The 25,241-nt window shown below is 48.4% G+C and overlaps 2 protein-coding genes across 2 annotated transcripts in view; one reads left to right on the top strand and one right to left on the bottom strand.

Moving 5' to 3' along the window:
• The window catches only part of DNAJB2 (DnaJ heat shock protein family (Hsp40) member B2), a 497,647-nt gene that overhangs the window by 40,388 nt on the left and 432,018 nt on the right, over positions 1–25,241 (bottom strand). The window lies entirely within an intron of this gene.
• The window catches only part of PTPRN (protein tyrosine phosphatase receptor type N), a 279,044-nt gene that overhangs the window by 186,931 nt on the left and 66,872 nt on the right, over positions 1–25,241 (top strand). The window contains exon 19 of the mRNA XM_029604982.1: positions 18,928–19,075. Within this exon, the coding sequence (XP_029460842.1) occupies positions 18,928–19,075 (148 nt within the window). The remainder of the gene's footprint in view (positions 1–18,927; positions 19,076–25,241) is intronic.

Here is a 25,241-nt window from a genome sequence, read left to right as displayed (position 1 = left end):
CAAACGGATTGTGATAAATTGCAGGAAGACCTTGTGAGACTGGAAAATTGGGAATCCAAATGGCAGATGAAATTTAATGTGGATAAGTGCAAGGTGATGCATATAGGGAAAAATAACCCATGCTACAGTTACACAATGTTGGGTTCCATATTAGGTGCTACAACCCAAGAAAGAGATCTAGGTGTCATAGTGGATAACACATTGAAATCGTCGGTTCAGTGTGCTGCAGCAGTCAAAAAAGCAAACAGAATATTGGGAATTATTAGAAAGGGAATGGTGAATAAAATGGAAAATGTCATAATGCCTCTGTATCGCTCCATGGTGAGACCTTACCTTGAATACTGTGTACAATTCTGGTCGCCGCATCTCAAAAAAGATATAGTTGTGATGGAGAAGGTACAGAGAAGGGCGACCAAAATGATAAAGGAGATGGAACAGCTCCCCTATGAGGAAAGGTGGATGGAGTGAGAGAAGCACAGGCCATCAGAAGAAGGGGATTATCAGAGACAGACCCCATGAGTAGTAGATAGGGTGTACTGGTAACACAGGCCATGAGTGGATGGAGTGAGAGAAGCACAGGCCATCAGAAGAAGGGGATTATCAGAGACAGATACCATGAGTAGATAGGGTGTACTGGTAACACAGGACATGAGTGGATGGAGTGAGAGAAGCACAGGCCATCAGAAGAAGGGGGATTATCAGAGACAGACCCCATGAGTAGTAGATAGGGTGTACTGGTAACACAGGACATGAGTGGATGGAGTGAGAGAAGCACAGGCCATCAGAAGAAGGGGATTATCAGAGACAGACCCCATGAGTAGTAGATAGGGTGTACAGGTAACAAAGGCCATGAGTGGATGGAGTGAGAGAAGCACAGGCCATCAGAAGAAGGGGGATTATCAGAGACAGACCCCATGAGTAGTAGATAGGGTGTACTGGTAACACAGGCCATGAGTGGATGGAGTGAGAAGCACAGGCCATCAGAAGAAGGGGATTATCAGAGACAGACCCCATGAGTAGTAGATAGGGTGTACTGGTAACACAGGCCATGAGTGGATGGAGTGAGAGAAGCACAGGCCATCAGAAGAAGGGGATTATCAGAGACAGACACCATGAGTAGTAGATAGGGTGTACTGGTAACACAGGCCATGAGTGGATGGAGTGAGAGAAGCATAGGCCATCAGAAGAAGGGGGATTATCAGAGACAGATACCATGAGTAGTAGATAGGGTGTACTGGTAACACAGGCCATGAGTGGATGGAGTGAGAAGCACAGGCCATCAGAAGAAGGGGATTATCAGAGACAGACCCCATGAGTAGTAGATAGGGTGTACAGGTAACACAGGCCATGAGTGGATGGAGTGAGAGAAGCATAGGCCATCAGAAGAAGGGGATTATCAGAGACTGATACCATGAGTAGTAGATAGGGTGTACAGGTAACAAAGGCCATGAGTGGATGGAGTGAGAAGCACAGGCCATGAGAAGAAGGGGATTATCAGAGACTGATACCATGAGTAGTAGATAGGGTGTACAGGTAACACAGGCCATGAGTGGATGGAGTGAGAAGCACAGGCCATCAGAAGAAGGGGATTATCAGAGACTGATACCATGAGTAGTAGATAGGGTGTACAGGTACACAGGCCATGAGTGGATGGAGTGAGAAGCACAGGCCATCAGAAGAAGGGGATTATCAGAGACAGATCCCATGAGTAGTAGATAGGGTGTGTACTGGTAACACAGGCCATGAGTGGATGGAGTGAGAGAAGCACAGGCCATCAGAAGAAGGGGGATTATCAGAGACAGACCCCATGAGTAGTAGATAGGGTGTACTGGTAACACAGGCCATGAGTGGATGGAGTGAGAGAAGCACAGGCCATCAGAAGAAGGGGATTATCAGAGACAGACCCCATGAGTAGTAGATAGGGTGTACTGGTAACACAGGCCATGAGTGGATGGAGTGAGAGAAGCACAGGCCATCAGAAGAAGGGGATTATCAGAGACAGACCCCATGAGTAGTAGATAGGGTGTACTGGTAACACAGGCCATGAGTGGATGGAGTGAGAGAAGCACAGGCCATCAGAAGAAGGGGGATTATCAGAGACAGACCCCATGAGTAGTAGATAGGGTGTACTGGTAACACAGGCCATGAGTGGATGGAGTGAGAAGCACAGGCCATCAGAAGAAGGGGATTATCAGAGACAGACCCCATGAGTAGTAGATAGGGTGTACTGGTAACACAGGCCATAGAGTGGATGGAGTGAGAGAAGCACAGGCCATCAGAAGAAGGGGATTATCAGAGACAGACCCCATGAGTAGTAGATAGGGTGTACTGGTAACACAGGCCATGAGTGGATGGAGTGAGAAGCACAGGCCATGAGAAGAAGGGGATTATCAGAGACTGATACCATGAGTAGTAGATAGGGTGTACAGGTAACACAGGCCATGAGTGGATGGAGTGAGAAGCACAGGCCATCAGAAGAAGGGGATTATCAGAGACTGATACCATGAGTAGTAGATAGGGTGTACAGGTAACACAGGCCATGAGTGGATGGAGTGAGAAGCACAGGCCATCAGAAGAAGGGGGATTATCAGAGACAGACCCCATGAGTAGTAGATAGGGATGTACTGGTAACACAGGCATGAGTGGATGGAGTGAGAGAAGCACAGGCCATCAGAAGAAGGGGGATTATCAGAGACAGACCCCATGAGTAGTAGATAGGGTGTACTGGTAACACAGGCCATGAGTGGATAGGAGTGAGAGAAGCACAGGCCATCAGAAGAAGGGGATTATCAGAGACAGACACCATGAGTAGTAGATAGGGTGTACTGGTAACACAGGCCATGAGTGGATAGAGTGAGAGAAGCACAGGCCATCAGAAGAAGGGGGATTATCAGAGACAGACCCCATGAGTAGTAGATAGGGTGTACTGGTAACACAGGCCATGAGTGGATGGAGTGAGAGAAGCACAGGCCATCAGAAGAAGGGGGATTATCAGAGACAGACCCCATGAGTAGTAGATAGGTGTACTGGTAACACAGGCCATGAGTGGATGGAGTGGAGAAGCACAGGCCATCAGAAGAAGGGGATTATCAGAGACAGACCCCATGAGTAGTAGATAGGGTGTACTGGTAACACAGGCCATGAGTGGATGGAGTGAGAGAAGCACAGGCCATCAGAAGAAGGGGATTATCAGAGACAGACCCCATGAGTAGTAGATAGGGTGTACTGGTAACACAGGCCATGAGTGGATGGAGTGAGAGAAGCACAGGCCATCAGAAGAAGGGGATTATCAGAGACAGACCCCATGAGTAGTAGATAGGGTGTACAGGTAACACAGGCCATGAGTGGATGGAGTGAGAGAAGCACAGGCCATCAGAAGAAGGGGATTATCAGAGACAGACCCCATGAGTAGTAGATAGGGTGTACTGGTAACACAGGCCATGAGTGGATGGAGTGAGAGAAGCACAGGCCATCAGAAGAAGGGGGATTATCAGAGACAGACCCCATGAGTAGTAGATAGGGTGTACTGGTAACACAGGCCATGAGTGGATGGAGTGAGAGAAGCACAGGCCATCAGAAGAAGGGGGATTATCAGAGACAGACCCCATGAGTAGTAGATAGGGTGTACAGGTAACACAGGCCATGAGTGGATGGAGTGAGAGAAGCACAGGCCATCAGAAGAAGGGGGATTATCAGAGACAGACCCCATGAGTAGTAGATAGGGTGTACAGGTAACACAGGCCATGAGTGGATGGAGTGAGAAAGCACAGGCCATCAGAAGAAGGGGATTATCAGAGACAGACACCATGAGTAGTAGATAGGGTGTACAGGTAACACAGGCCATGAGTGGATGGAGTGAGAGAAGCACAGGCCATCAGAAGAAGGGGATTATCAGAGACAGACACCATGAGTAGTAGATAGGGTGTACAGGTAACACAGGCCATGAGTGGATGGAGTGAGAGAAGCACAGGCCATCAGAAGAAGGGGATTATCAGAGACAGACACCATGAGTAGTAGATAGGGTGTACTGGTAACACAGGCCATGAGTGGATGGAGTGAGAGAAGCACAGGCCATCAGAAGAAGGGGATTATCAGAGACAGACACCATGAGTAGTAGATAGGGTGGTACTGGTAACACAGGCCATGAGTGGATGGAGTGAGAAGCACAGGCCATCAGAAGAAGGGGATTATCAGAGACAGATACCATGAGTAGTAGATAGGGTGTACTGGTAACACAGGCCATGAGTGGATGGAGTGAGAAGCACAGGCCATCAGAAGAAGGGGATTATCAGAGACAGACCCCATGAGTAGTAGATAGGTGTACTGGTAACACAGGCCATGAGTGGATGGAGTGAGAAAGCACAGGCCATCAAAAGAAGGGGATTATCAGAGACAGACACCATGAGTAGTAGATAGGGTGTACTGGTAACACAGGCCATGAGTGGATGGAGTGAGAAGCACAGGCCATCAGAAGAAGGGGATTATCAGAGACAGACCCCAATGAGTAGTAGATAGGGTGTACTGGTAACACAGGCCATGAGTGGATGGAGTGAGAAGCACAGGCCATCAGAAGCAGGGGGATTATCAGAGACAGACACCATGAGTAGTAGATAGGGTGTACTGGTAACACAGCCATGAGTGGATGGAGTGAGAAGCACAGGCCATCAGAAGAAGGGGATATCAGAGACAGACCCCATGAGTAGTAGATAGGGTGTTACTGGTAACACAGGCCATGAGTGGATGGAGTGAGAAGCACAGGCCATCAGAAGAAGGGGATTATCAGAGACAGACACCATGAGTAGTAGATAGGGTGTACTGGTAACACAGGCCATGAGTGGATGGAGTGAGAAGCACAGGCCATCAGAAGAAGGGGATTATCAGAGACAGACCCCATGAGTAGTAGATAGGGTGTACTGGTAACACAGGCCATGAGTGGATGGAGTGAGAGAAGCACAGGCCATCAGAAGAAGGGGGATTATCAGAGACAGACCCCATGAGTAGTAGATAGGGTGTACTGGTAACACAGGCCATGAGTGGATGGAGTGAGAGAAGCACAGGCCATCAGAAGAAGGGGATTATCAGAGACAGACCCCATGAGTAGTAGATAGGGTGTACAGGTACACAGGCCATGAGTGGATGGAGTGAGAAGCACAGGCCATCAGAAGAAGGGGATTATCAGAGACAGACCCCATGAGTAGTAGATAGGGGTGTACAGGTAACACAGTCCATGAGTGGATGGAGTGAGAGAAGCACAGGCCATCAGAAGAAGGGGATTATCAGAGACAGACCCCATGAGTAGTAGATAGGGTGTACAGGTAACACAGGCCATGAGTGGATGGAGTGAGAAGCACAGGCCATGAGAAGAAGGGGATTATCAGAGACAGACCCCATGAGTAGTAGATAGGGTGTACTGGTAACACAGGCCATGAGTGGATGGAGGTGAGAGAAGCACAGGCCATCAGAAGAGGGGGATTATCAGAGACAGACCCCATGAGTAGTAGATAGGGTGTACTGGTAACACAGGCCATGAGTGGATGGAGTGAGAAGCACAGGCCATCAGAAGAAGGGGGATTATCAGAGACAGACACCATGAGTAGTAGATAGGGTGTACTGGTAACACAGGCCATGAGTGGGATGGAGTGAGAGAGCACAGGCCATCAGAAGAAGGGGATTATCAGAGACAGACCCCATGAGTAGTAGATAGGGTGTACTGGTAACACAGGCCATGAGTGGATGGAGTGAGAGAAGCACAGGCCATCAGAAGAAGGGGGATTATCAGATGACAGGACCCCATGAGTAGTAGATAGGGTGTACTGGTAACACAGGCCATGAGTGGATGGAGTGAGAGAAGCACAGGCCATCAGAAGAAGGGGGATTATCAGAGACAGATACCATGAGTAGTAGATAGGGTGTACTGGTAACACAGGCCATGAGTGGATGGAGTGAGAAGCACAGGCCATCAGAAGAAGGGATTATCAGAGACAGACCCCATGAGTTAGTAGATAGGTGGTGTACTGGTAACACAGGCCATGAGTGGATGGAGTGAGAGAAGCACAGGCCATCAGAAGAAGGGGGCTTATCAGAGACAGACACCATGAGTAAGTAGATAGGGTGTACTGGTAACACAGGCCATGAGTGATGGAGTGAGAGAAGCATAGGCCATCAGAAGAAGGGGGATTATCAGAGACAGATACCATGAGTAGTAGATAGGGTGTACTGGTAACACAGGCCATGAGTGGATGGAGTGAGAAGCACAGGCCATCAGAAGAAGGGGATTATCAGAGACAGACCCCATGAGTAGTAGATAGGGTGTACAGGTAACACAGGCCATGAGTGGATGGAGGGAGAGAAGCATAGGCCATCAGAAGAGGGGATTATCAGAGACTGATACCATGAGTAGTAGATAGGGTGTACAGGTAACAAAGGCCATGAGTGGATGGAGTGAGAAGCACAGGCCATGAGAAGAAGGGGATTATCAGAGACTGATACCATGAGTAGTAGATAGGGTGTACAGGTAACACAGGCCATGAGTGGATGGAGTGAGAAGCACAGGCCATCAGAAGAAGGGGATTATCAGAGAACTGATACCATGAGTAGTAGATAGGGTGTACAGGTAACACAGGCCATGAGTGGATGGAGTGAGGAAGCACAGGCCATCAGAAGAAGGGGATTATCAGAGACAGATCCCATGAGTAGTAGATAGGGTGTACTGGTAACACAGGCCATGAGTGGATGGAGTGGAGAAGCACAGGCCATCAGAAGAAGGGGGATTATCAGAGACAGACCCCATGAGTAGTAGATAGGGTGTACTGGTAACACAGGCCATGAGTGGATGGAGTGAGAGAAGCACAGGCCAGCAGAAGAAGGGGATTATCAGAGACAGACCCCATGAGTAGTAGATAGGGTGTACTGGTAACACAGGCCATGAGTGGATGGAGTGAGAGAAGCACAGGCCATCAGAAGAAGGGGATTATCAGAGACAGACCCCATGAGTAGTAGATAGGGTGTACTGGTAACACAGGCCATGAGTGGATGGAGTGAGAGAAGCACAGGCCATCAGAAGAAGGGGGATTATCAGAGACAGACCCCATGAGTAGTAGATAGGGTGTACTGGTAACACAGGCCATGAGGGATGGAGTGAGAAGCACAGGCCATCAGAAGAAGGGGATTATCAGAGACAGACCCCATGAGTATAGATAGGGTGTACTGGTAACCACAGGCCATGAGTGGATGGAGTGAGAAGCAAGGCCATGAGAAGAAGGGGAGTATCAGAGACTGATACCATGAGTAGTAGATAGGGTGTACAGGTAACACAGGCCATGAGTGGATGGAGTGAGAAGCACAGGCCATCAGAAGAAGGGGATTATCAGAGACTGATACCATGAGATAGTAGATAGGGTGTAACAGTAACACATGTCCATGAGTGGATGGAGTGAGAGCACAGGCCATCAAAGAAAGGGGATTATCAGAGACAGATCCCATGAGTAGTAGATAGGTGTACTGGTAACACAGGCCATGAGTGGAATGGAGTGAGAGAAGCAACAGGCCATCAGAAGAAGGGGAATTATAGAGACAGACCCATGAGTTAGTAGATAGGGTGTACTGGTAACACAGGCCATGAGTGGATGGAGTGAGAGAAGCACAGGCCATCATAAGAAGGGGATTAATCAGAGACAGACCCCATGAGTAGTAGATAGGGTGTACTGGTAACACAGGCCATGAGTGGATAGAGTGAGAGAAGCACAGGCCATCAGAAGAAGGGGGATTATCAGAGACAGACCCCATGAGTAGTAGATAGGGTGTACTGGTAACACAGGCCATGAGTGGATGGAGTGGAGAGAAGCACAGGGCCATCAGAAGAAGGGGATTATCAGAGACAGACCCCATGAGTAGTAGATAGGGTGTACTGGTAACACAGGCCATGAGTGGATGGGAGTGAGAAGCACAGGCCATCAGAAGAAGGGGATTATCAGAGACAGACCCCATGAGTAGTAGATAGGGTGTACTGTAACACAGGCCATGAGTGGATGGAGTGAGGAGAAGCACAGGCCATCAGAAGAAGGGGATTATCAGAGACAGACCCCATGAGTAGTTAGATAGGGTGTAACTGGTAACACAGGCCATGAGTGTGATGGAGTGAGAGAAGCACAGGCCATCAGAAGAAGGGGATTATCAGAGACAGACCCCATGAGTAGTAGATAGGGTGTACTGGTAACACAGGCCATGAGTGGATGGAGTGAGAGTAAGCACAGGCCATCAGAAGAAGGGGTTATCAGAGACAGACCCCATGAGTAGTAGATAGGGTGTACTGGTAACACAGGCCATGAGTGGATGGAGTGAGAGAAGCACAGGCCATCAGAAGAAGGGGGATTATCAGAGACAGACCCCATGAGTATAGATAGGGGTGTACTGGTAACACAGGCCATGAGTGGATGGAGTGAGAGAAGCACAGGGCCATCAAAGAAGGGGGATTAGTCAGAGACAGACCCCATGAGTAGTAGATAGGGTGTACAGGTAACACAGCCATGAGTGGATGGAGTGAGAGAAGCACAGGCCATCAGAAAGAAGGGGGATTATCAGAGACAGACCCCATGAGTAGTAGATAGGGTGTAACAGGTAACACAGGCCATGAGTGGATGGAGTGAGAAGCACAGCCATCAGAAGAAGGGGATTATCAGAGACAGACACCATGAGTAGTAGATAGGGGTGTAAAGGTAACACAGGCCATGAGTGGATGGAGTGAGAGAAGCACAGGCCATCAGAAGAAGGGGATTATCAGAGACAGACACCATGAGTAGTAGATAGGGTGTACAGGTTAACACAGGCCATGAGTGGATGGAGTGAGAGAAGCACAGGCCATCAGAAGAAGGGGATTATCAAGACAGACCCATGAGTAGTGGATAGGGTGTACTGGTAAACACAGGCCATGAGTGGATGGAGTGAGAGAAGCACAGGCCATCAGAAAGAAGGGGATGATCAGAGACGACACCATTGAGTAAGTAGATAGGGTGTACTGGTACACAGGCCATGAGTGGATGGAGTGAGAGAGCACAGGCCATCAGAAGAAGGGGATTATCAGAGACAGACACATGAGTAGTAGATAGGGTGTACTGGTAACACAGCCATAGTGGATGGAGTGAGAAGCACAGGCCATCAGAAGAAGGGGATTATCAGAGACAGATACCATGAGTAGTAGATAGGGTGTACTGGGTAACACAGGCCATGAGTGGATGGAGTGAGAAGCACAGGCCATCAGAAGAAGGGGATTATCAGAGACAGACCCCATGAGTAGTAGATAGGGTGTACTGGTACACAGGCCATGAGTGGATGGAGTGAGAAGCGACAGGCCATCAGAAGAAGGGGATTATCAGAGGACAGACCCCATGAGTAGTAAGATAGGGTGTACTGGTAACACAGGCCATGAGTGGATGGAGTGAGAAGCACAGGCCATGAGAAGAAGGGGATTATCAGAGACTGATACCATGAGTAGTAGATAGGGTGACAGGTAACACAGGCCATGAGTGATGGAGTGAGAAGCACAGGCCATCAGAAGAAGGGGATTATCAGAGACTGATACCATGAGTAGTAGATAGGGTGTACAGGTAACACAGGCCATGAGTGGATGGAGTGAGAAGCACAGGCCATCAGAAGAAGGGGATTATCAGAGACAGATCCCATGAGTAGTAGATAGGGTGTACTGGTAACACAGGCCATGAGTGGATGGAGTGAGAGAAGCACAGGCCATCAGAAGAAGGGGATTATCAGAGACAGACCCCATGAGTAGTAGATAGGGTGTACTGGTAACACAGGCCATGAGTGGATGGAGTGAGAGAAGCACAGGCCATCAGAAGAAGGGGATTATCAGAGACAGACCCCATGAGTAGTAGATAGGGTGTACTGGTAACACAGGCCATGAGTGGATAGAGTGAGAGAAGCACAGGCCATCAGAAGAAGGGGATTATCAGAGACAGACCCCATGAGTAGTAGATAGGGTGTACTGGTAACACAGGCCATGAGTGGATGGAGTGAGAGAAGCACAGGCCATCAGAAGAAGGGGGATTATCAGAGACAGACCCCATGAGTAGTAGATAGGTGTACTGGTAACACAGGCCATGAGTGGATGGAGTGAGAAGCACAGGCCATCAGAAGAAGGGGGATTATCAGAGACAGACCCCATGAGTAGTAGATAGGGTTGTACTGGTAACACAGGCCATGAGTGGATGGAGTGAGAGAAGCACAGGCCATCAGAAGAAGGGGATTATCAGAGACAGACCCCATGAGTAGTAGATAGGGGGTACTGGTAACACAGGCCATGAGTGGATGGAGTGAGAGAAGCACAGGCCATCAGAAGAAGGGGATTATCAGAGACAGACCCCATGAGTAGTAGATAGGGTGTACTGGTACACAGGCCATGAGTGGATGGAGTGAGAGAAGCACAGGCCATCAGAAGAAGGGATTATCAGAGACAGACCCCATGAGTAGTAGATAGGGTGTACTGGTAACACAGGCCATGAGTGGATGGAGTGAGAGAAGCACAGGCCATCAGAAGAAGGGGATTATCAGAGACAGACCCCATGAGTAGTAGATAGGGTGTACTGGTAACACAGGCCATGAGTGGATAGAGTGAGAGAAGCACAGGCCATCAGAAGAAGGGGATTATCAGAGACAGACCCCATGAGTAGTAGATAGGGTGTACTGGTAACACAGGCCATGAGTGGATGGAGTGAGAGAAGCACAGGCCATCAGAAGAAAGGGGATTATCAGAGACAGACCCCATGAGTAGTAGATAGGGTGTACTGGTAACACAGGCCATGAGTGGATGGAGTGAGAGAAGCACAGGCCATCAGAAGAAGGGGATTATCAGAGACAGACCCATGAGTAGTAGATAGGGTGTACTGGTAACACAGGCCATGAGTGGATGGAGTGAGAGAAGCACAGGCCATCAGAAGAAGGGGATTATCAGAGACAGACCCCATGAGTAGTAGATAGGGTGTACTGGTAACACAGGCCATGAGTGGATGGAGTGAGAGAAGCACAGGCCATCAGAAGAAGGGGATTATCAGAGACAGACCCCATGAGTAGTAGATAGGGGTGTACTGGTAACACAGGCCATGAGTGGATGGAGTGAGAGAAGCACAGGCCATCAGAAGAAGGGGGATTATCAGAGACAGACCCCATGAGTAGTAGATAGGGTGGTACTGGTAACACAGGCCATGAGGGGATGGAGTGAGAGAAGCACAGGCCATCAGAAGAAGGGGGATTATCAGAGACAGACCCCATGAGTAGTAGATAGGGTGTACTGGTAACACAGGCCATGAGTGGATGGAGTGAGAGAAGCACAGGCCATCAGAAGAAGGGGGATTATCAGAGACAGACCCCATGAGTAGTAGATAGGGTGTACAGGTAACACAGGCCATGAGTGGATGGAGTGAGAGAAGCACAGGCCATCAGAAGAAGGGGGATTATCAGAGACAGACCCCATGAGTAGTAGATAGGGTGTACAGGTAACACAGGCCATGAGTGGATGGAGTGAGAAGCACAGGCCATCAGAAGAAGGGGATTATCAGAGACAGACACCATGAGTAGTAGATAGGGTGTACAGGTAACACAGGCCATGAGTGGATGGAGTGAGAGAAGCACAGGCCATCAGAAGAAGGGGATTATCAGAGACAGACACCATGAGTAGTAGATAGGGTGTACAGGTAACACAGGCCATGAGTGGATGGAGTGAGAGAAGCACAGGCCATCAGAAGAAGGGGATTATCAGAGACAGACCCCATGAGTAGTGGATAGGGTGTACTGTTAACACAGGCCATGAGTGGATGGAGTGAGAGAAGCACAGGCCATCAGAAGAAGGGGATTATCAGAGACAGACACCATGAGTAGTAGATAGGGTGTACTGGTAACACAGGCCATGAGTGGATGGAGTGAGAGAAGCACAGGCCATCAGAAGAAGGGGATTATCAGAGACAGACACCATGAGTAGTAGATAGGGTGTACTGGTAACACAGGCCATGAGTGGATGGAGTGAGAAGCACAGGCCATCAGAAGAAGGGGATTATCAGAGACAGATACCATGAGTAGTAGATAGGGTGTACTGGTAACACAGGCAATGAGTGGATGGAGTGAGAAGCACAGGCCATCAGAAGAAGGGGATTATCAGAGACAGACCCCATGAGTAGTAGATAGGGTGTACTGGTAACACAGGCCATGAGTGGATGGAGTGAGAAGCACAGGCCATCAGAAGAAGGGGATTATCAGAGACAGACACCATGAGTAGTAGATAGGGTGTACTGGTAACACAGGCCATGAGTGGATGGAGTGAGAAGCACAGGCCATCAGAAGAAGGGGATTATCAGAGACAGACCCCATGAGTAGTAGATAGGGTGTACTGGTAACACAGGCCATGAGTGGATGGAGTGAGAAGCACAGGCCATCAGAAGCAGGGGATTATCAGAGACAGACACCATGAGTAGTAGATAGGGTGTACTGGTAACACAGGCCATGAGTGGATGGAGTGAGAAGCACAGGCCATCAGAAGAAGGGGATTATCAGAGACAGACCCCATGAGTAGTAGATAGGGTGTACTGGTAACACAGGCCATGAGTGGATGGAGTGAGAAGCACAGGCCATCAGAAGAAGGGGATTATCAGAGACAGACCCCATGAGTAGTAGATAGGGTGTACTGGTAACACAGGCCATGAGTGGATGGAGTGAGAAGCACAGGCCATCAGAAGAAGGGGATTATCAGAGACAGACCCCATGAGTAGTAGATAGGGTGTACTGGTAACACAGGCCATGAGTGGATGGAGTGAGAGAAGCACAGGCCATCAGAAGAAGGGGGATTATCAGAGACAGACCCCATGAGTAGTAGATAGGGTGTACTGGTAACACAGGCCATGAGTGGATGGAGTGAGAGAAGCACAGGCCATCAGAAGAAGGGGATTATCAGAGACAGACCCCATGAGTAGTAGATAGGGTGTACAGGTAACACAGGCCATGAGTGGATGGAGTGAGAAGCACAGGCCATCAGAAGAAGGGGATTATCAGAGACAGACCCCATGAGTAGTAGATAGGGTGTACAGGTAACACAGTCCATGAGTGGATGGAGTGAGAGAAGCACAGGCCATCAGAAGAAGGGGATTATCAGAGACAGACCCCATGAGTAGTAGATAGGGTGTACAGGTAACACAGGCCATGAGTGGATGGAGTGAGAAGCACAGGCCATGAGAAGAAGGGGATTATCAGAGACAGACCCCATGAGTAGTAGATAGGGTGTACTGGTAACACAGGCCATGAGTGGATGGAGTGAGAGAAGCACAGGCCATCAGAAGAAGGGGGATTATCAGAGACAGACCCCATGAGTAGTAGATAGGGTGTACTGGTAACACAGGCCATGAGTGGATGGAGTGAGAAGCACAGGCCATCAGAAGAAGGGGGATTATCAGAGACAGACACCATGAGTAGTAGATAGGGTGTACTGGTAACACAGGCCATGAGTGGATGGAGTGAGAAGCACAGGCCATCAGAAGAAGGGGGATTATCAGAGACAGACCCCATGAGTAGTAGATAGGGTGTACTGGTAACACAGGCCATGAGTGGATGGAGTGAGAGAAGCACAGGCCATCAGAAGAAGGGGATTATCAGAGACAGACCCCATGAGTAGTAGATAGGGTGTACTGGTAACACAGGCCATGAGTGGATGGAGTGAGAGAAGCACAGGCCATCAGAAGAAGGGGGATTATCAGAGACAGATACCATGAGTAGTAGATAGGGTGTACTGGTAACACAGGCCATGAGTGGATGGAGTGAGAAGCACAGGCCATCAGAAGAAGGGGATTATCAGAGACAGACCCCATGAGTAGTAGATAGGGTGTACTGGTAACACAGGCCATGAGTGGATGGAGTGAGAGAAGCACAGGCCATCAGAAGAAGGGGATTATCAGAGACAGACACCATGAGTAGTAGATAGGGTGTACTGGTAACACAGGCCATGAGTGGATGGAGTGAGAGAAGCATAGGCCATCAGAAGAAGGGGGATTATCAGAGACAGATACCATGAGTAGTAGATAGGGTGTACTGGTAACACAGGCCATGAGTGGATGGAGTGAGAAGCACAGGCCATCAGAAGAAGGGGATTATCAGAGACAGACCCCATGAGTAGTAGATAGGGTGTACAGGTAACACAGGCCATGAGTGGATGGAGTGAGAGAAGCATAGGCCATCAGAAGAAGGGGATTATCAGAGACTGATACCATGAGTAGTAGATAGGGTGTACAGGTAACAAAGGCCATGAGTGGATGGAGTGAGAAGCACAGGCCATGAGAAGAAGGGGATTATCAGAGACTGATACCATGAGTAGTAGATAGGGTGTACAGGTAACACAGGCCATGAGTGGATGGAGTGAGAAGCACAGGCCATCAGAAGAAGGGGATTATCAGAGACTGATACCATGAGTAGTAGATAGGGTGTACAGGTAACACAGGCCATGAGTGGATGGAGTGAGAAGCACAGGCCATCAGAAGAAGGGGATTATCAGAGACAGATCCCATGAGTAGTAGATAGGGTGTACTGGTAACACAGGCCATGAGTGGATGGAGTGAGAGAAGCACAGGCCATCAGAAGAAGGGGGATTATCAGAGACAGACCCCATGAGTAGTAGATAGGGTGTACTGGTAACACAGGCCATGAGTGGATGGAGTGAGAGAAGCACAGGCCATCAGAAGAAGGGGATTATCAGAGACAGACCCCATGAGTAGTAGATAGGGTGTACTGGTAACACAGGCCATGAGTGGATGGAGTGAGAGAAGCACAGGCCATCAGAAGAAGGGGATTATCAGAGACAGACCCCATGAGTAGTAGATAGGGTGTACTGGTAACACAGGCCATGAGTGGATGGAGTGAGAGAAGCACAGGCCATCAGAAGAAGGGGGATTATCAGAGACAGACCCCATGAGTAGTAGATAGGGTGTACTGGTAACACAGGCCATGAGTGGATGGAGTGAGAAGCACAGGCCATCAGAAGAAGGGGATTATCAGAGACAGACCCCATGAGTAGTAGATAGGGTGTACTGGTAACACAGGCCATGAGTGGATGGAGTGAGAAGCACAGGCCATGAGAAGAAGGGGATTATCAGAGACTGATACCATGAGTAGTAGATAGGGTGTACAGGTAACACAGGCCATGAGTGGATGGAGTGAGAAGCACAGGCCATCAGAAGAAGGGGATTATCAGAGACTGATACCATGAGTAGTAGATAGGGTGTACAGGTAACACAGGCCATGAGTGGATGGAGTGAGAAGCACAGGCCATCAGAAGAAGGGGATTATCAGAGACAGATCCCATGAGTAGTAGATAGGGTGTACTGGTAACACAGGCCATGAGTGGATGGAGTGAGAGAAGCACAGGCCATCAGAAGAAGGGGGATTATCAGAGACAGACCCCATGAGTAGTAGATAGGGTGTACTGGTAACACAGGCCATGAGTGGATGGAGTGAGAGAAGCACAGGCCATCAGAAGAAGGGGATTATCAGAGACAGACCCCATGAGTAGTAGATAGGGTGTACTGGTAACACAGGCCATGAGTGGATAGAGTGAGAGAAGCACAGGCCATCAGAAGAAGGGGATTATCAGAGACAGACCCCATGAGTAGTAGATAGGGTGTACTGGTAACACAGGCCATGAGTGGATGGAGTGAGAGAAGCACAGGCCATCAGAAGAAGGGGGATTATCAGAGACAGACCCCATGAGTAGTAGATAGGGTGTACTGGTAACACAGGCCATGAGTGGATGGAGTGAGAAGCACAGGCCATCAGAAGAAGGGGATTATCAGAGACAGACCCCATGAGTAGTAGATAGGGTGTACTGGTAACACAGGCCATGAGTGGATGGAGTGAGAGAAGCACAGGCCATCAGAAGAAGGGGATTATCAGAGACAGACCCCATGAGTAGTAGATAGGGTGTACTGGTAACACAGGCCATGAGTGGATGGAGTGAGAGAAGCACAGGCCATCAGAAGAAGGGGATTATCAGAGACAGACCCCATGAGTAGTAGATAGGGTGTACTGGTAACACAGGCCATGAGTGGATGGAGTGAGAGAAGCACAGGCCATCAGAAGAAGGGGATTATCAGAGACAGACCCCATGAGTAGTAGATAGGGTGTACTGGTAACACAGGCCATGAGTGGATGGAGTGAGAGAAGCACAGGCCATCAGAAGAAGGGGGATTATCAGAGACAGACCCCATGAGTAGTAGATAGGGTGTACTGGTAACACAGGCCATGAGTGGATGGAGTGAGAGAAGCACAGGCCATCAGAAGAAGGGGGATTATCAGAGACAGACCCCATGAGTAGTAGATAGGGTGTACAGGTAACACAGGCCATGAGTGGATGGAGTGAGAGAAGCACAGGCCATCAGAAGAAGGGGGATTATCAGAGACAGACCCCATGAGTAGTAGATAGGGTGTACAGGTAACACAGGCCATGAGTGGATGGAGTGAGAAGCACAGGCCATCAGAAGAAGGGGATTATCAGAGACAGACACCATGAGTAGTAGATAGGGTGTACAGGTAACACAGGCCATGAGTGGATGGAGTGAGAGAAGCACAGGCCATCAGAAGAAGGGGATTATCAGAGACAGACACCATGAGTAGTAGATAGGGTGTACAGGTAACACAGGCCATGAGTGGATGGAGTGAGAGAAGCACAGGCCATCAGAAGAAGGGGATTATCAGAGACAGACCCCATGAGTAGTGGATAGGGTGTACTGGTAACACAGGCCATGAGTGGATGGAGTGAGAGAAGCACAGGCCATCAGAAGAAGGGGATTATCAGAGACAGACACCATGAGTAGTAGATAGGGTGTACTGGTAACACAGGCCATGAGTGGATGGAGTGAGAGAAGCACAGGCCATCAGAAGAAGGGGATTATCAGAGACAGACACCATGAGTAGTAGATAGGGTGTACTGGTAACACAGGCCATGAGTGGATGGAGTGAGAAGCACAGGCCATCAGAAGAAGGGGATTATCAGAGACAGATACCATGAGTAGTAGATAGGGTGTACTGGTAACACAGGCCATGAGTGGATGGAGTGAGAAGCACAGGCCATCAGAAGAAGGGGATTATCAGAGACAGACCCCATGAGTAGTAGATAGGGTGTACTGGTAACACAGGCCATGAGTGGATGGAGTGAGAAGCACAGGCCATCAGAAGAAGGGGATTATCAGAGACAGACACCATGAGTAGTAGATAGGGTGTACTGGTAACACAGGCCATGAGTGGATGGAGTGAGAAGCACAGGCCATCAGAAGAAGGGGATTATCAGAGACAGACCCCATGAGTAGTAGATAGGGTGTACTGGTAACACAGGCCATGAGTGGATGGAGTGAGAAGCACAGGCCATCAGAAGCAGGGGATTATCAGAGACAGACACCATGAGTAGTAGATAGGGTGTACTGGTAACACAGGCCATGAGTGGATGGAGTGAGAAGCACAGGCCATCAGAAGAAGGGGATTATCAGAGACAGACCCCATGAGTAGTAGATAGGGTGTACTGGTAACACAGGCCATGAGTGGATGGAGTGAGAAGCACAGGCCATCAGAAGAAGGGGATTATCAGAGACAGACCCCATGAGTAGTAGATAGGGTGTACTGGTAACATAGGCCATGAGTGGATGGAGTGAGAAGCACAGGCCATCAGAAGAAGGGGATTATCAGAGACAGACCCCATGAGTAGTAGATAGGGTGTACTGGTAACACAGGCCATGAGTGGATGGAGTGAGAGAAGCACAGGCCATCAGAAGAAGGGGGATTATCAGAGACAGACCCCATGAGTAGTAGATAGGGTGTACTGGTAACACAGGCCATGAGTGGATGGAGTGAGAGAAGCACAGGCCATCAGAAGAAGGGGATTATCAGAGACAGACCCCATGAGTAGTAGATAGGGTGTACAGGTAACACAGGCCATGAGTGGATGGAGTGAGAAGCACAGGCCATCAGAAGAAGGGGATTATCAGAGACAGACCCCATGAGTAGTAGATAGGGTGTACAGGTAACACAGTCCATGAGTGGATGGAGTGAGAGAAGCACAGGCCATCAGAAGAAGGGGATTATCAGAGACAGACCCCATGAGTAGTAGATAGGGTGTACAGGTAACACAGGCCATGAGTGGATGGAGTGAGAAGCACAGGCCATGAGAAGAAGGGGATTATCAGAGACAGACCCCATGAGTAGTAGATAGGGTGTACTGGTAACACAGGCCATGAGTGGATGGAGTGAGAGAAGCACAGGCCATCAGAAGAAGGGGGATTATCAGAGACAGACCCCATGAGTAGTAGATAGGGTGTACTGGTAACACAGGCCATGAGTGGATGGAGTGAGAAGCACAGGCCATCAGAAGAAGGGGGATTATCAGAGACAGACACCATGAGTAGTAGATAGGGTGTACTGGTAACACAGGCCATGAGTGGATGGAGTGAGAAGCACAGGCCATCAGAAGAAGGGGGATTATCAGAGACAGACCCCATGAGTAGTAGATAGGGTGTACTGGTAACACAGGCCATGAGTGGATGGAGTGAGAGAAGCACAGGCCATCAGAAGAAGGGGGATTATCAGAGACAGACCCCATGAGTAGTAGATAGGGTGTACTGGTAACACAGGCCATGAGTGGATGGAGTGAGAGAAGCACAGGCCATCAGAAGAAGGGGGATTATCAGAGACAGATACCATGAGTAGTAGATAGGGTGTACTGGTAACACAGGCCATGAGTGGATGGAGTGAGAAGCACAGGCCATCAGAAGAAGGGGGATTATCAGAGACAGACACCATGAGTAGGTAGAGTGTGTTAGAGGCACAGATCATGAATAGATGAATTGTACCAGATGCACAGGCTGTGAATAATTGGTTTCCATTCATTCATTCATATAGGCTTACATGGAAGATCATTTGAGGAACAGGGATCGGCTGGCTAAGGAGTGGCTTGCGCTGTGTGCATACCAGGCTGAGCCCAATGGCTGTTCCATTGCACGGGGAGAGGCCAACCTAAAGAAGAATCGGAGTGCAGACTATGTGCCATGTGAGTGTCCTAAGATCTCCTGCAAAAATCCTGCCATGTCACCCTCCATCAGCCCTTAGGGGACTTCCACTCATAGTCGTATGTGGTACCCAAACTCCTTCCTCACAGAATGGCACCTTCCTACGCTCAAATCAAACAAAAATGGTGATATCCCCAGTATAATATATCATGCAAATCTATATTAATACCTCTATCATTAATATCATGCAACCTGTCAATATTATACTAAAAGCTGGAATCAGGATCTAGGTCCAAACTGCTCTCTCTCTGTTTTTTACGCGTTCCGTGCATGTATAACCATTCCCAAAGTTGAGGTTTATCAGGTTGCTGTTTGCAGCCAAACAAAGATAGTCCCGGGGAGTTCTTGGTGGTTCACAGCAAACATACATAATAAATAGAGAAGAATGTAGCTAAATAAACAATATTGACAAAAAATAAAAACACAACATCGTGAAACTTAAAACAAAACCATAAACTAAAAATCCAAAGAAGAACAAACATAAATAAAAAAAAAAGAATAAATATCTAAAAACAAATTAAAGTAGATAGTGATGGGTAATGTCGTAGCTTCTGGAGTCTGCCTGACAGAGATCTCTCAAGCTACAGAATTTTTGGCTGATTTTACATAGAAATCTAGAGGTGCGTATTCAAAGGATTTGCCTGGATAACGTTAAGAGTTTCAAGCGTTGCCCCTCCATTACCCGCACAGAATTTACCTGGATAGAAAGGAGATGGTGCTGCAGGGCTTTGGGAGTAGGGCTTAACGTTAGCTGTTTAGCACTGATACATTCATCGGGGTAAGTCTGGCTGTGCTGAAGGGCTGTCTTCCAGTTTCACACATGACTTTATCTGGGTGCCTCCCAAATAATTGCGCTCGGATAACTTCCCCATTCCCCAGCTTACTCGATATGGACCTCCGAACGGATATCGCTCAGACTGATGTACGTCTGTGGCTGGATGTAATTGAAATTGGGACCTGGGTCATGCTGACCTGTTAATGCAAGAAATGAAATTGAGATTGGTCAATCTGAAATATTTTTTCTAAACCATGATTTCGTAAGACAGTAAAGAGTATATAAGCCTGATTGTATGTATTGTATTTCAGAAGCACCATGAGTGTATTTCTCATGTAATATTACATTGAATAAAAGTAGATGCTTATACTGCTCCAATGATGGAGAAGGTACAGAGAAGGGCAACCAAAATGATAAGGGGAATGGAACAGCTCCCCTATAAGGAAAGACTAAAGAGATTAGGACTTTTCAGCTTGGAGAAGAGACGACTGAGGGGGGATATGATAGAGGTGTTTAAAATAATGAGAGGTCTAGAACGGGTAGATGTGAATCGGTTATTTACTCTTTCGGATAATAGAAAGACTAGGGGGGCACTCCGTGAAGTTAGCATGTGGCACATTTAAAACGAATCGGAGAAAGTTCTTTTTTACTCAACGCACAATTAAACTCTGGAATTTGTTGCCAGAGGATGTGGTTAGTGCAGTTAGTATAGCTGTGTTTAAAAAAGGATTGGATAAGTTTTTGGAGGAGAAGTCCATTACCTGCTATTAATTAAGTTGACTGAGATAATAACCACTGCTATTACTAGCAACGGTAACATTGAATAGACTTAGTTTTTGGGTGCTTGCCAGGTTCTTATGGCCTGGATTGGCCACTGTTGGAAACAGGATGCTGGGCTTGATGGACCCTTGGTCTGACCCAGTATGGCATGTTCTTATGTTCTTAATGACTTGTTTATTTCTATTGTGGAGCAGGATAGAGGGAAAAATATTTTTAAATACCAGAGACATGGACCATATTCTGAACTTTGAGGATAGATTAGATAGATTTGAGGATAGGTTTTAGCTGATAAACCACTGGTCCAATTTATTGAATGATTGGGAATGGCTCAACAAACCTTGGTGAGAACTTGGTAGATCTGTTCTTGAGGCGTATATAGCGGGTACTAGGCTTATCGTGTCCCTGGTTTTGAGATGGGGTGCTGGCCGCTGCCTTTTGTCCACTTGTTTTTTTGTATCTCTTGGCAGCCGCTGTAAGAAGTTGGGTCCTCTGCCTTTAAGGTCTTGGCTTACGATGTTGGCTACAGGACATGGGACTGATATGGAGATAGGAAGCGGTACCCGTAGATGTCTGCCAAATTCAATTTGGAATTGAGATGATCCCGATGAGTTTACAACATGGTTGTTTTGGTAGAATTCTGCCCAGGGGAGGAGAGATGCCCAATCATTCTGTCGTTCTTTAACATAAGCCCTCAGGAATCCCTTAAGGATTTAGTTGGACCTCTTGGAAAAGACGAAGCATGACAAGAGAGTTTCTTTATCATTGTTTTAAGTGAGGACAGCCCCTACCCCGATGGCAGAGGCATCTACTTCTATGATAAAGAGTCTAGATGTATCCAAGTGTTGGAGACAGGGGTCTCGGAGGAATGCCTGCCTGAAGTGACGGAAGGCTTGGATTGCTTCCTTAGATCAATGTCTGGTGTCAGTGCCCTTCTTAGTAAGGGTGGTGAGGGGGACAGCCAAAGAGGAATATCTGTACACGAACTGCTGGTAGTATTTGGCAAAGCCAAGAAATCTTTGCAGAGCCTTAAGCCTGACAGATCGAGGCCAGTCTTGAATAGACCTTTCTTTCTCTGGGTCCATGTGAAGACCATGCCGAGAAAACAATACAGCCCAGGAAGGTCAGTTCATCCTTCTCAAAAGTGCACTTTTCAAGTTAGGCATGCAAATGGTTCTCTGCAGTATTGTTTCAAGAAGCAAGAAAAGATAAGGCTATCATCTAGATACACCAAGACATGGGAGTAAAGGAGGTCCCTGAAAATCTTGTTGACCATATGTCTACAAAATCATGAAAGGACTTGAACAAATTAGTGTAAATCGGTTATTTACTCTCTCAGATAATAAAAGGACCAGGGGGCATTCCATTGAGTTAGCAAGTAGCTCATTTAAACATATCGAAGAAAATTCTTTTTCACTCAGTGCATAGTTAAGCTCTGGAATTCATTGCTGGGTTTAAAAAAGGTTTGGATAAGTTCCTAGAGGATAAATCCATAAACTGATATGATGGTAATTAATAAGCAATAGTAGCTTGTGATCTATCTAATGTCTGGGAACTTGCCAGGTATTTGTGGCCTGGATTGGCCTCTGTTGGAAACAGGATGCTGGGCTTGATGGACCCTTGGTCTGACCCAGTATGGCATTTTCTTATTTCTTATGTTGAAGACCAAAACTGTGAAGCATTTCAAAGGGGCGTGGGATAAATACTGGATCCATAAAGTCTAGAGGATGTGAATGAAGAGAAGAGGCATGGGGGTGGCTTGAGGGAATGATGGCTACTACCTGGAGATGAATATCCTTATTCAATAATGCGACTCCAACATTGCTCTATGCTTCAATGGCAAGAGGAAATGTGGAAAAAAGGATTTGCAACCACATAAAAGCAGGGGAGTAGCTGGCTTGTTACGGCGTTTACTACCCCAAACTAAAAAATACCTGATACTTCACTTTCAATGCAAAGCCAGCATAGCTCTCTGCTTCAATGGCAGGGGAGCAAGTCTGATATTTCACTTTCAATGCAAAGCCAGCATAGCTCTCTGCTTTTGTGGGTTATAGCACTGAGGCCCCTGTAATCAATGCACAGCCTGAGGGTTACATCCTTTTTGCCCACAAAGAAGAATCCTGCCCTCGCCGGAGATGATGAAGGGTGGATGAAACCCTGTGCCAGGTTCTCCTGGATGTAACTGGATATGGCTGCGGTTTTGGGGGCAGATAGTGGGTAGACCCTGCCCTGAAGGGGCATTTTGACCAGGAGCAGGTCAATTGGAGAATAATGAGACTTATGGAATGGCAATGTCTCTGCATGGTTTTTTACAAAAACATTAGCAAACGCATACTGAGAGAGAAGACCAAGGAGATCTGAGATCTGGAAGTGAGCTAGGGTTATTGGTGCCACAACCTGGGAGAGAAATCATTGTTGGCAGGAGGTTTCCCCAATAGGTAATCTGCAGGGCTTCCCTACAGGATTATGGAGCATAAGCCAGGGCAAGCTCAGGATGATGGGGTTGACTGCTTTGGTTATAACGTAGGAGATACTCTCCTGGTGCAGGAGCCCTGTTTGGAGCGTGATTGGTAGGATAGCCATAGATAGGCAGCCAGGGAGGGGTTCTCCATACACTGAGGAGATGGTAACTGCTTTGTCCAAGGTCACTCTAGGAAGGTCGTATTGACAGACCAATGCCTCGTCAATAAAGTTGCCTTCAGTACCTGAGTCCAGGAAGACTTACATTTGTACTTTGGTATTCTGGGAAAAGAAGCAAACTGGCATGAGTATCTGAAGAGAGGGTGAGGGCCAACCTAGGGTTGCCTCTCAGACTAACCCTAGGCATGAAAGTTTCCTGCTTTTATGGGGCAGTGGATGGAGAAGTGCCCTTGAGCTGCACAGTAGAGGTAGAAGTTATTCCATAGACATCTCTGTTTCTCTTCCTGGGTGAGGTAGGATCTACCAAGTTGCATGGGTTTCTTTGGAGGAGGCACAGACAAAGCATCTGCTGTGGAGACCAGCAGTCGCTGGAACTTAGGTGCCAGTCTGAAGTGCCAGCAGGATGCCTACCTTTCCTGGCCTCGCTCCTGAAAACGGAGGTCCACCCGATGAGATCCTCTAATGTGGGTAGTAGATACCGACCCGCTAGCTCATCTTTAATACGCTCTGTCAGGCCCTGCCAGAAGATGGCAGTCAAGCTATCTTCTCCCCAATGGAGTTCCAAGGACAGGGTACAAAATTGAATATGTAGTCAACCACGGTGTGGATGCCCTGTTGGATATGGAGCAGTTCTGTAGCTGCTGCTGATGCCTGACCCGGCTCATCAAATACTTGTAGGAATTGCTGGAAGAAGTTGTCCAAATTCTCCACCAGGTGGTCATTCCATTCCCATAGCGGAGATGCCCATGCAAGGGCAGGCCCAGTCAGCAAATACAACATATTGGTCACCTTAGTTTGGTCAGAGGGAAAGCTGATTGCCTGCAATTCAAAGAGCATTGTGCACTGGTTGACGAACCTCTGGCGAGCCCTAGGATCCGCATCATACTTGGACAGTGGAGGAAGGTGCAGCATGGATTTCAAATGTTGAACAGGAGCAGATGTAGGTGGCATTGCTGCAGACGCATCTATAGAGATTCCATTTGGACAGTCAGGTCTTGAAGAATGCTGGACGTATTGTTGAGCTGCTCTTGGTGCTGCTGGAATTGCAGCACCAACCCTGAGATAGCCTGAGCCAGGGATGAGTCCACCAAGCTCATGCCGACAGCAAACTGTCACAGATGTGAGCCCTTGGGCTGTGATGTGGTTGACGCAGCCTAGTAGGTGAACCTGTGGTGTGTGGAAAGCTGGTGAACACACTCCTTCTGGGACTGGAGCTGGGACTTCACCTATACCAGCCCCGTTGCCCACAGGTTGAACCCTTGGGTTACAGGGGCCAGCAGGGCTTAGGCGAGTGTCCCATAAGGAGCAGTCAGATGGAATCAGGATACAGGCAAACATCAGGGCTGGCAGTGATTAGGCAGGTCTGGGTCCAGGCCAAGGACGGGTCAGTCAGAAGTCCAAAAAAGTGATTGGTGTCTGTAGCAGAGATCAGTACCAGGCAACTGGCAAGAGAGTAGTCAGCTCCAAAGCAAAGGTCAGAGCCAGGAGTCAGACAGGGACAAACAGACAGGGCACGACAAGGTACTGGGAGAAAACACAAGCAGGACAACCAAAGCAGGGCAAGGCATAGCAAGGAGAGAAAGAGGCAAGGAACAGGAACAATGAGTAGCAACACGCACTGCCAGGCTGGAGGACCTGGGCTGGAGCACAGCTGAGGTTTAAATACCCAGCTGTGCTGATGTAATCAAGGGAGCACCGGCAGGACTTTCCCACCGTGGGGCCTAGAAAGGCTGGACAAAGGTGCGCACGCTTGTGCCTAGGGAGAAGCGCGGTCTGACAGGACCAGCACGTGATGGTGGTGTCCCAGCTAAGCGGAGATCCTAGCAGCCTCCTGAGATCTATCTCAGCAGTGCTCAGGGTAAGTGCGGTTGATCATGGCGCCTTCCCGTGGCTGGCCGGAAAATTACAGCTATAGCCTGAAGAAACAGGAGGAGGCCCTGAGAGTGTGTGTGTGT

This window comes from Rhinatrema bivittatum, chromosome 6 (assembly GCF_901001135.1).
Source record: "Rhinatrema bivittatum chromosome 6, aRhiBiv1.1, whole genome shotgun sequence".
Taxonomy (NCBI): domain Eukaryota; kingdom Metazoa; phylum Chordata; class Amphibia; order Gymnophiona; family Rhinatrematidae; genus Rhinatrema; species Rhinatrema bivittatum.
This window is presented reverse-complemented; position numbering and strand designations above follow the sequence as displayed.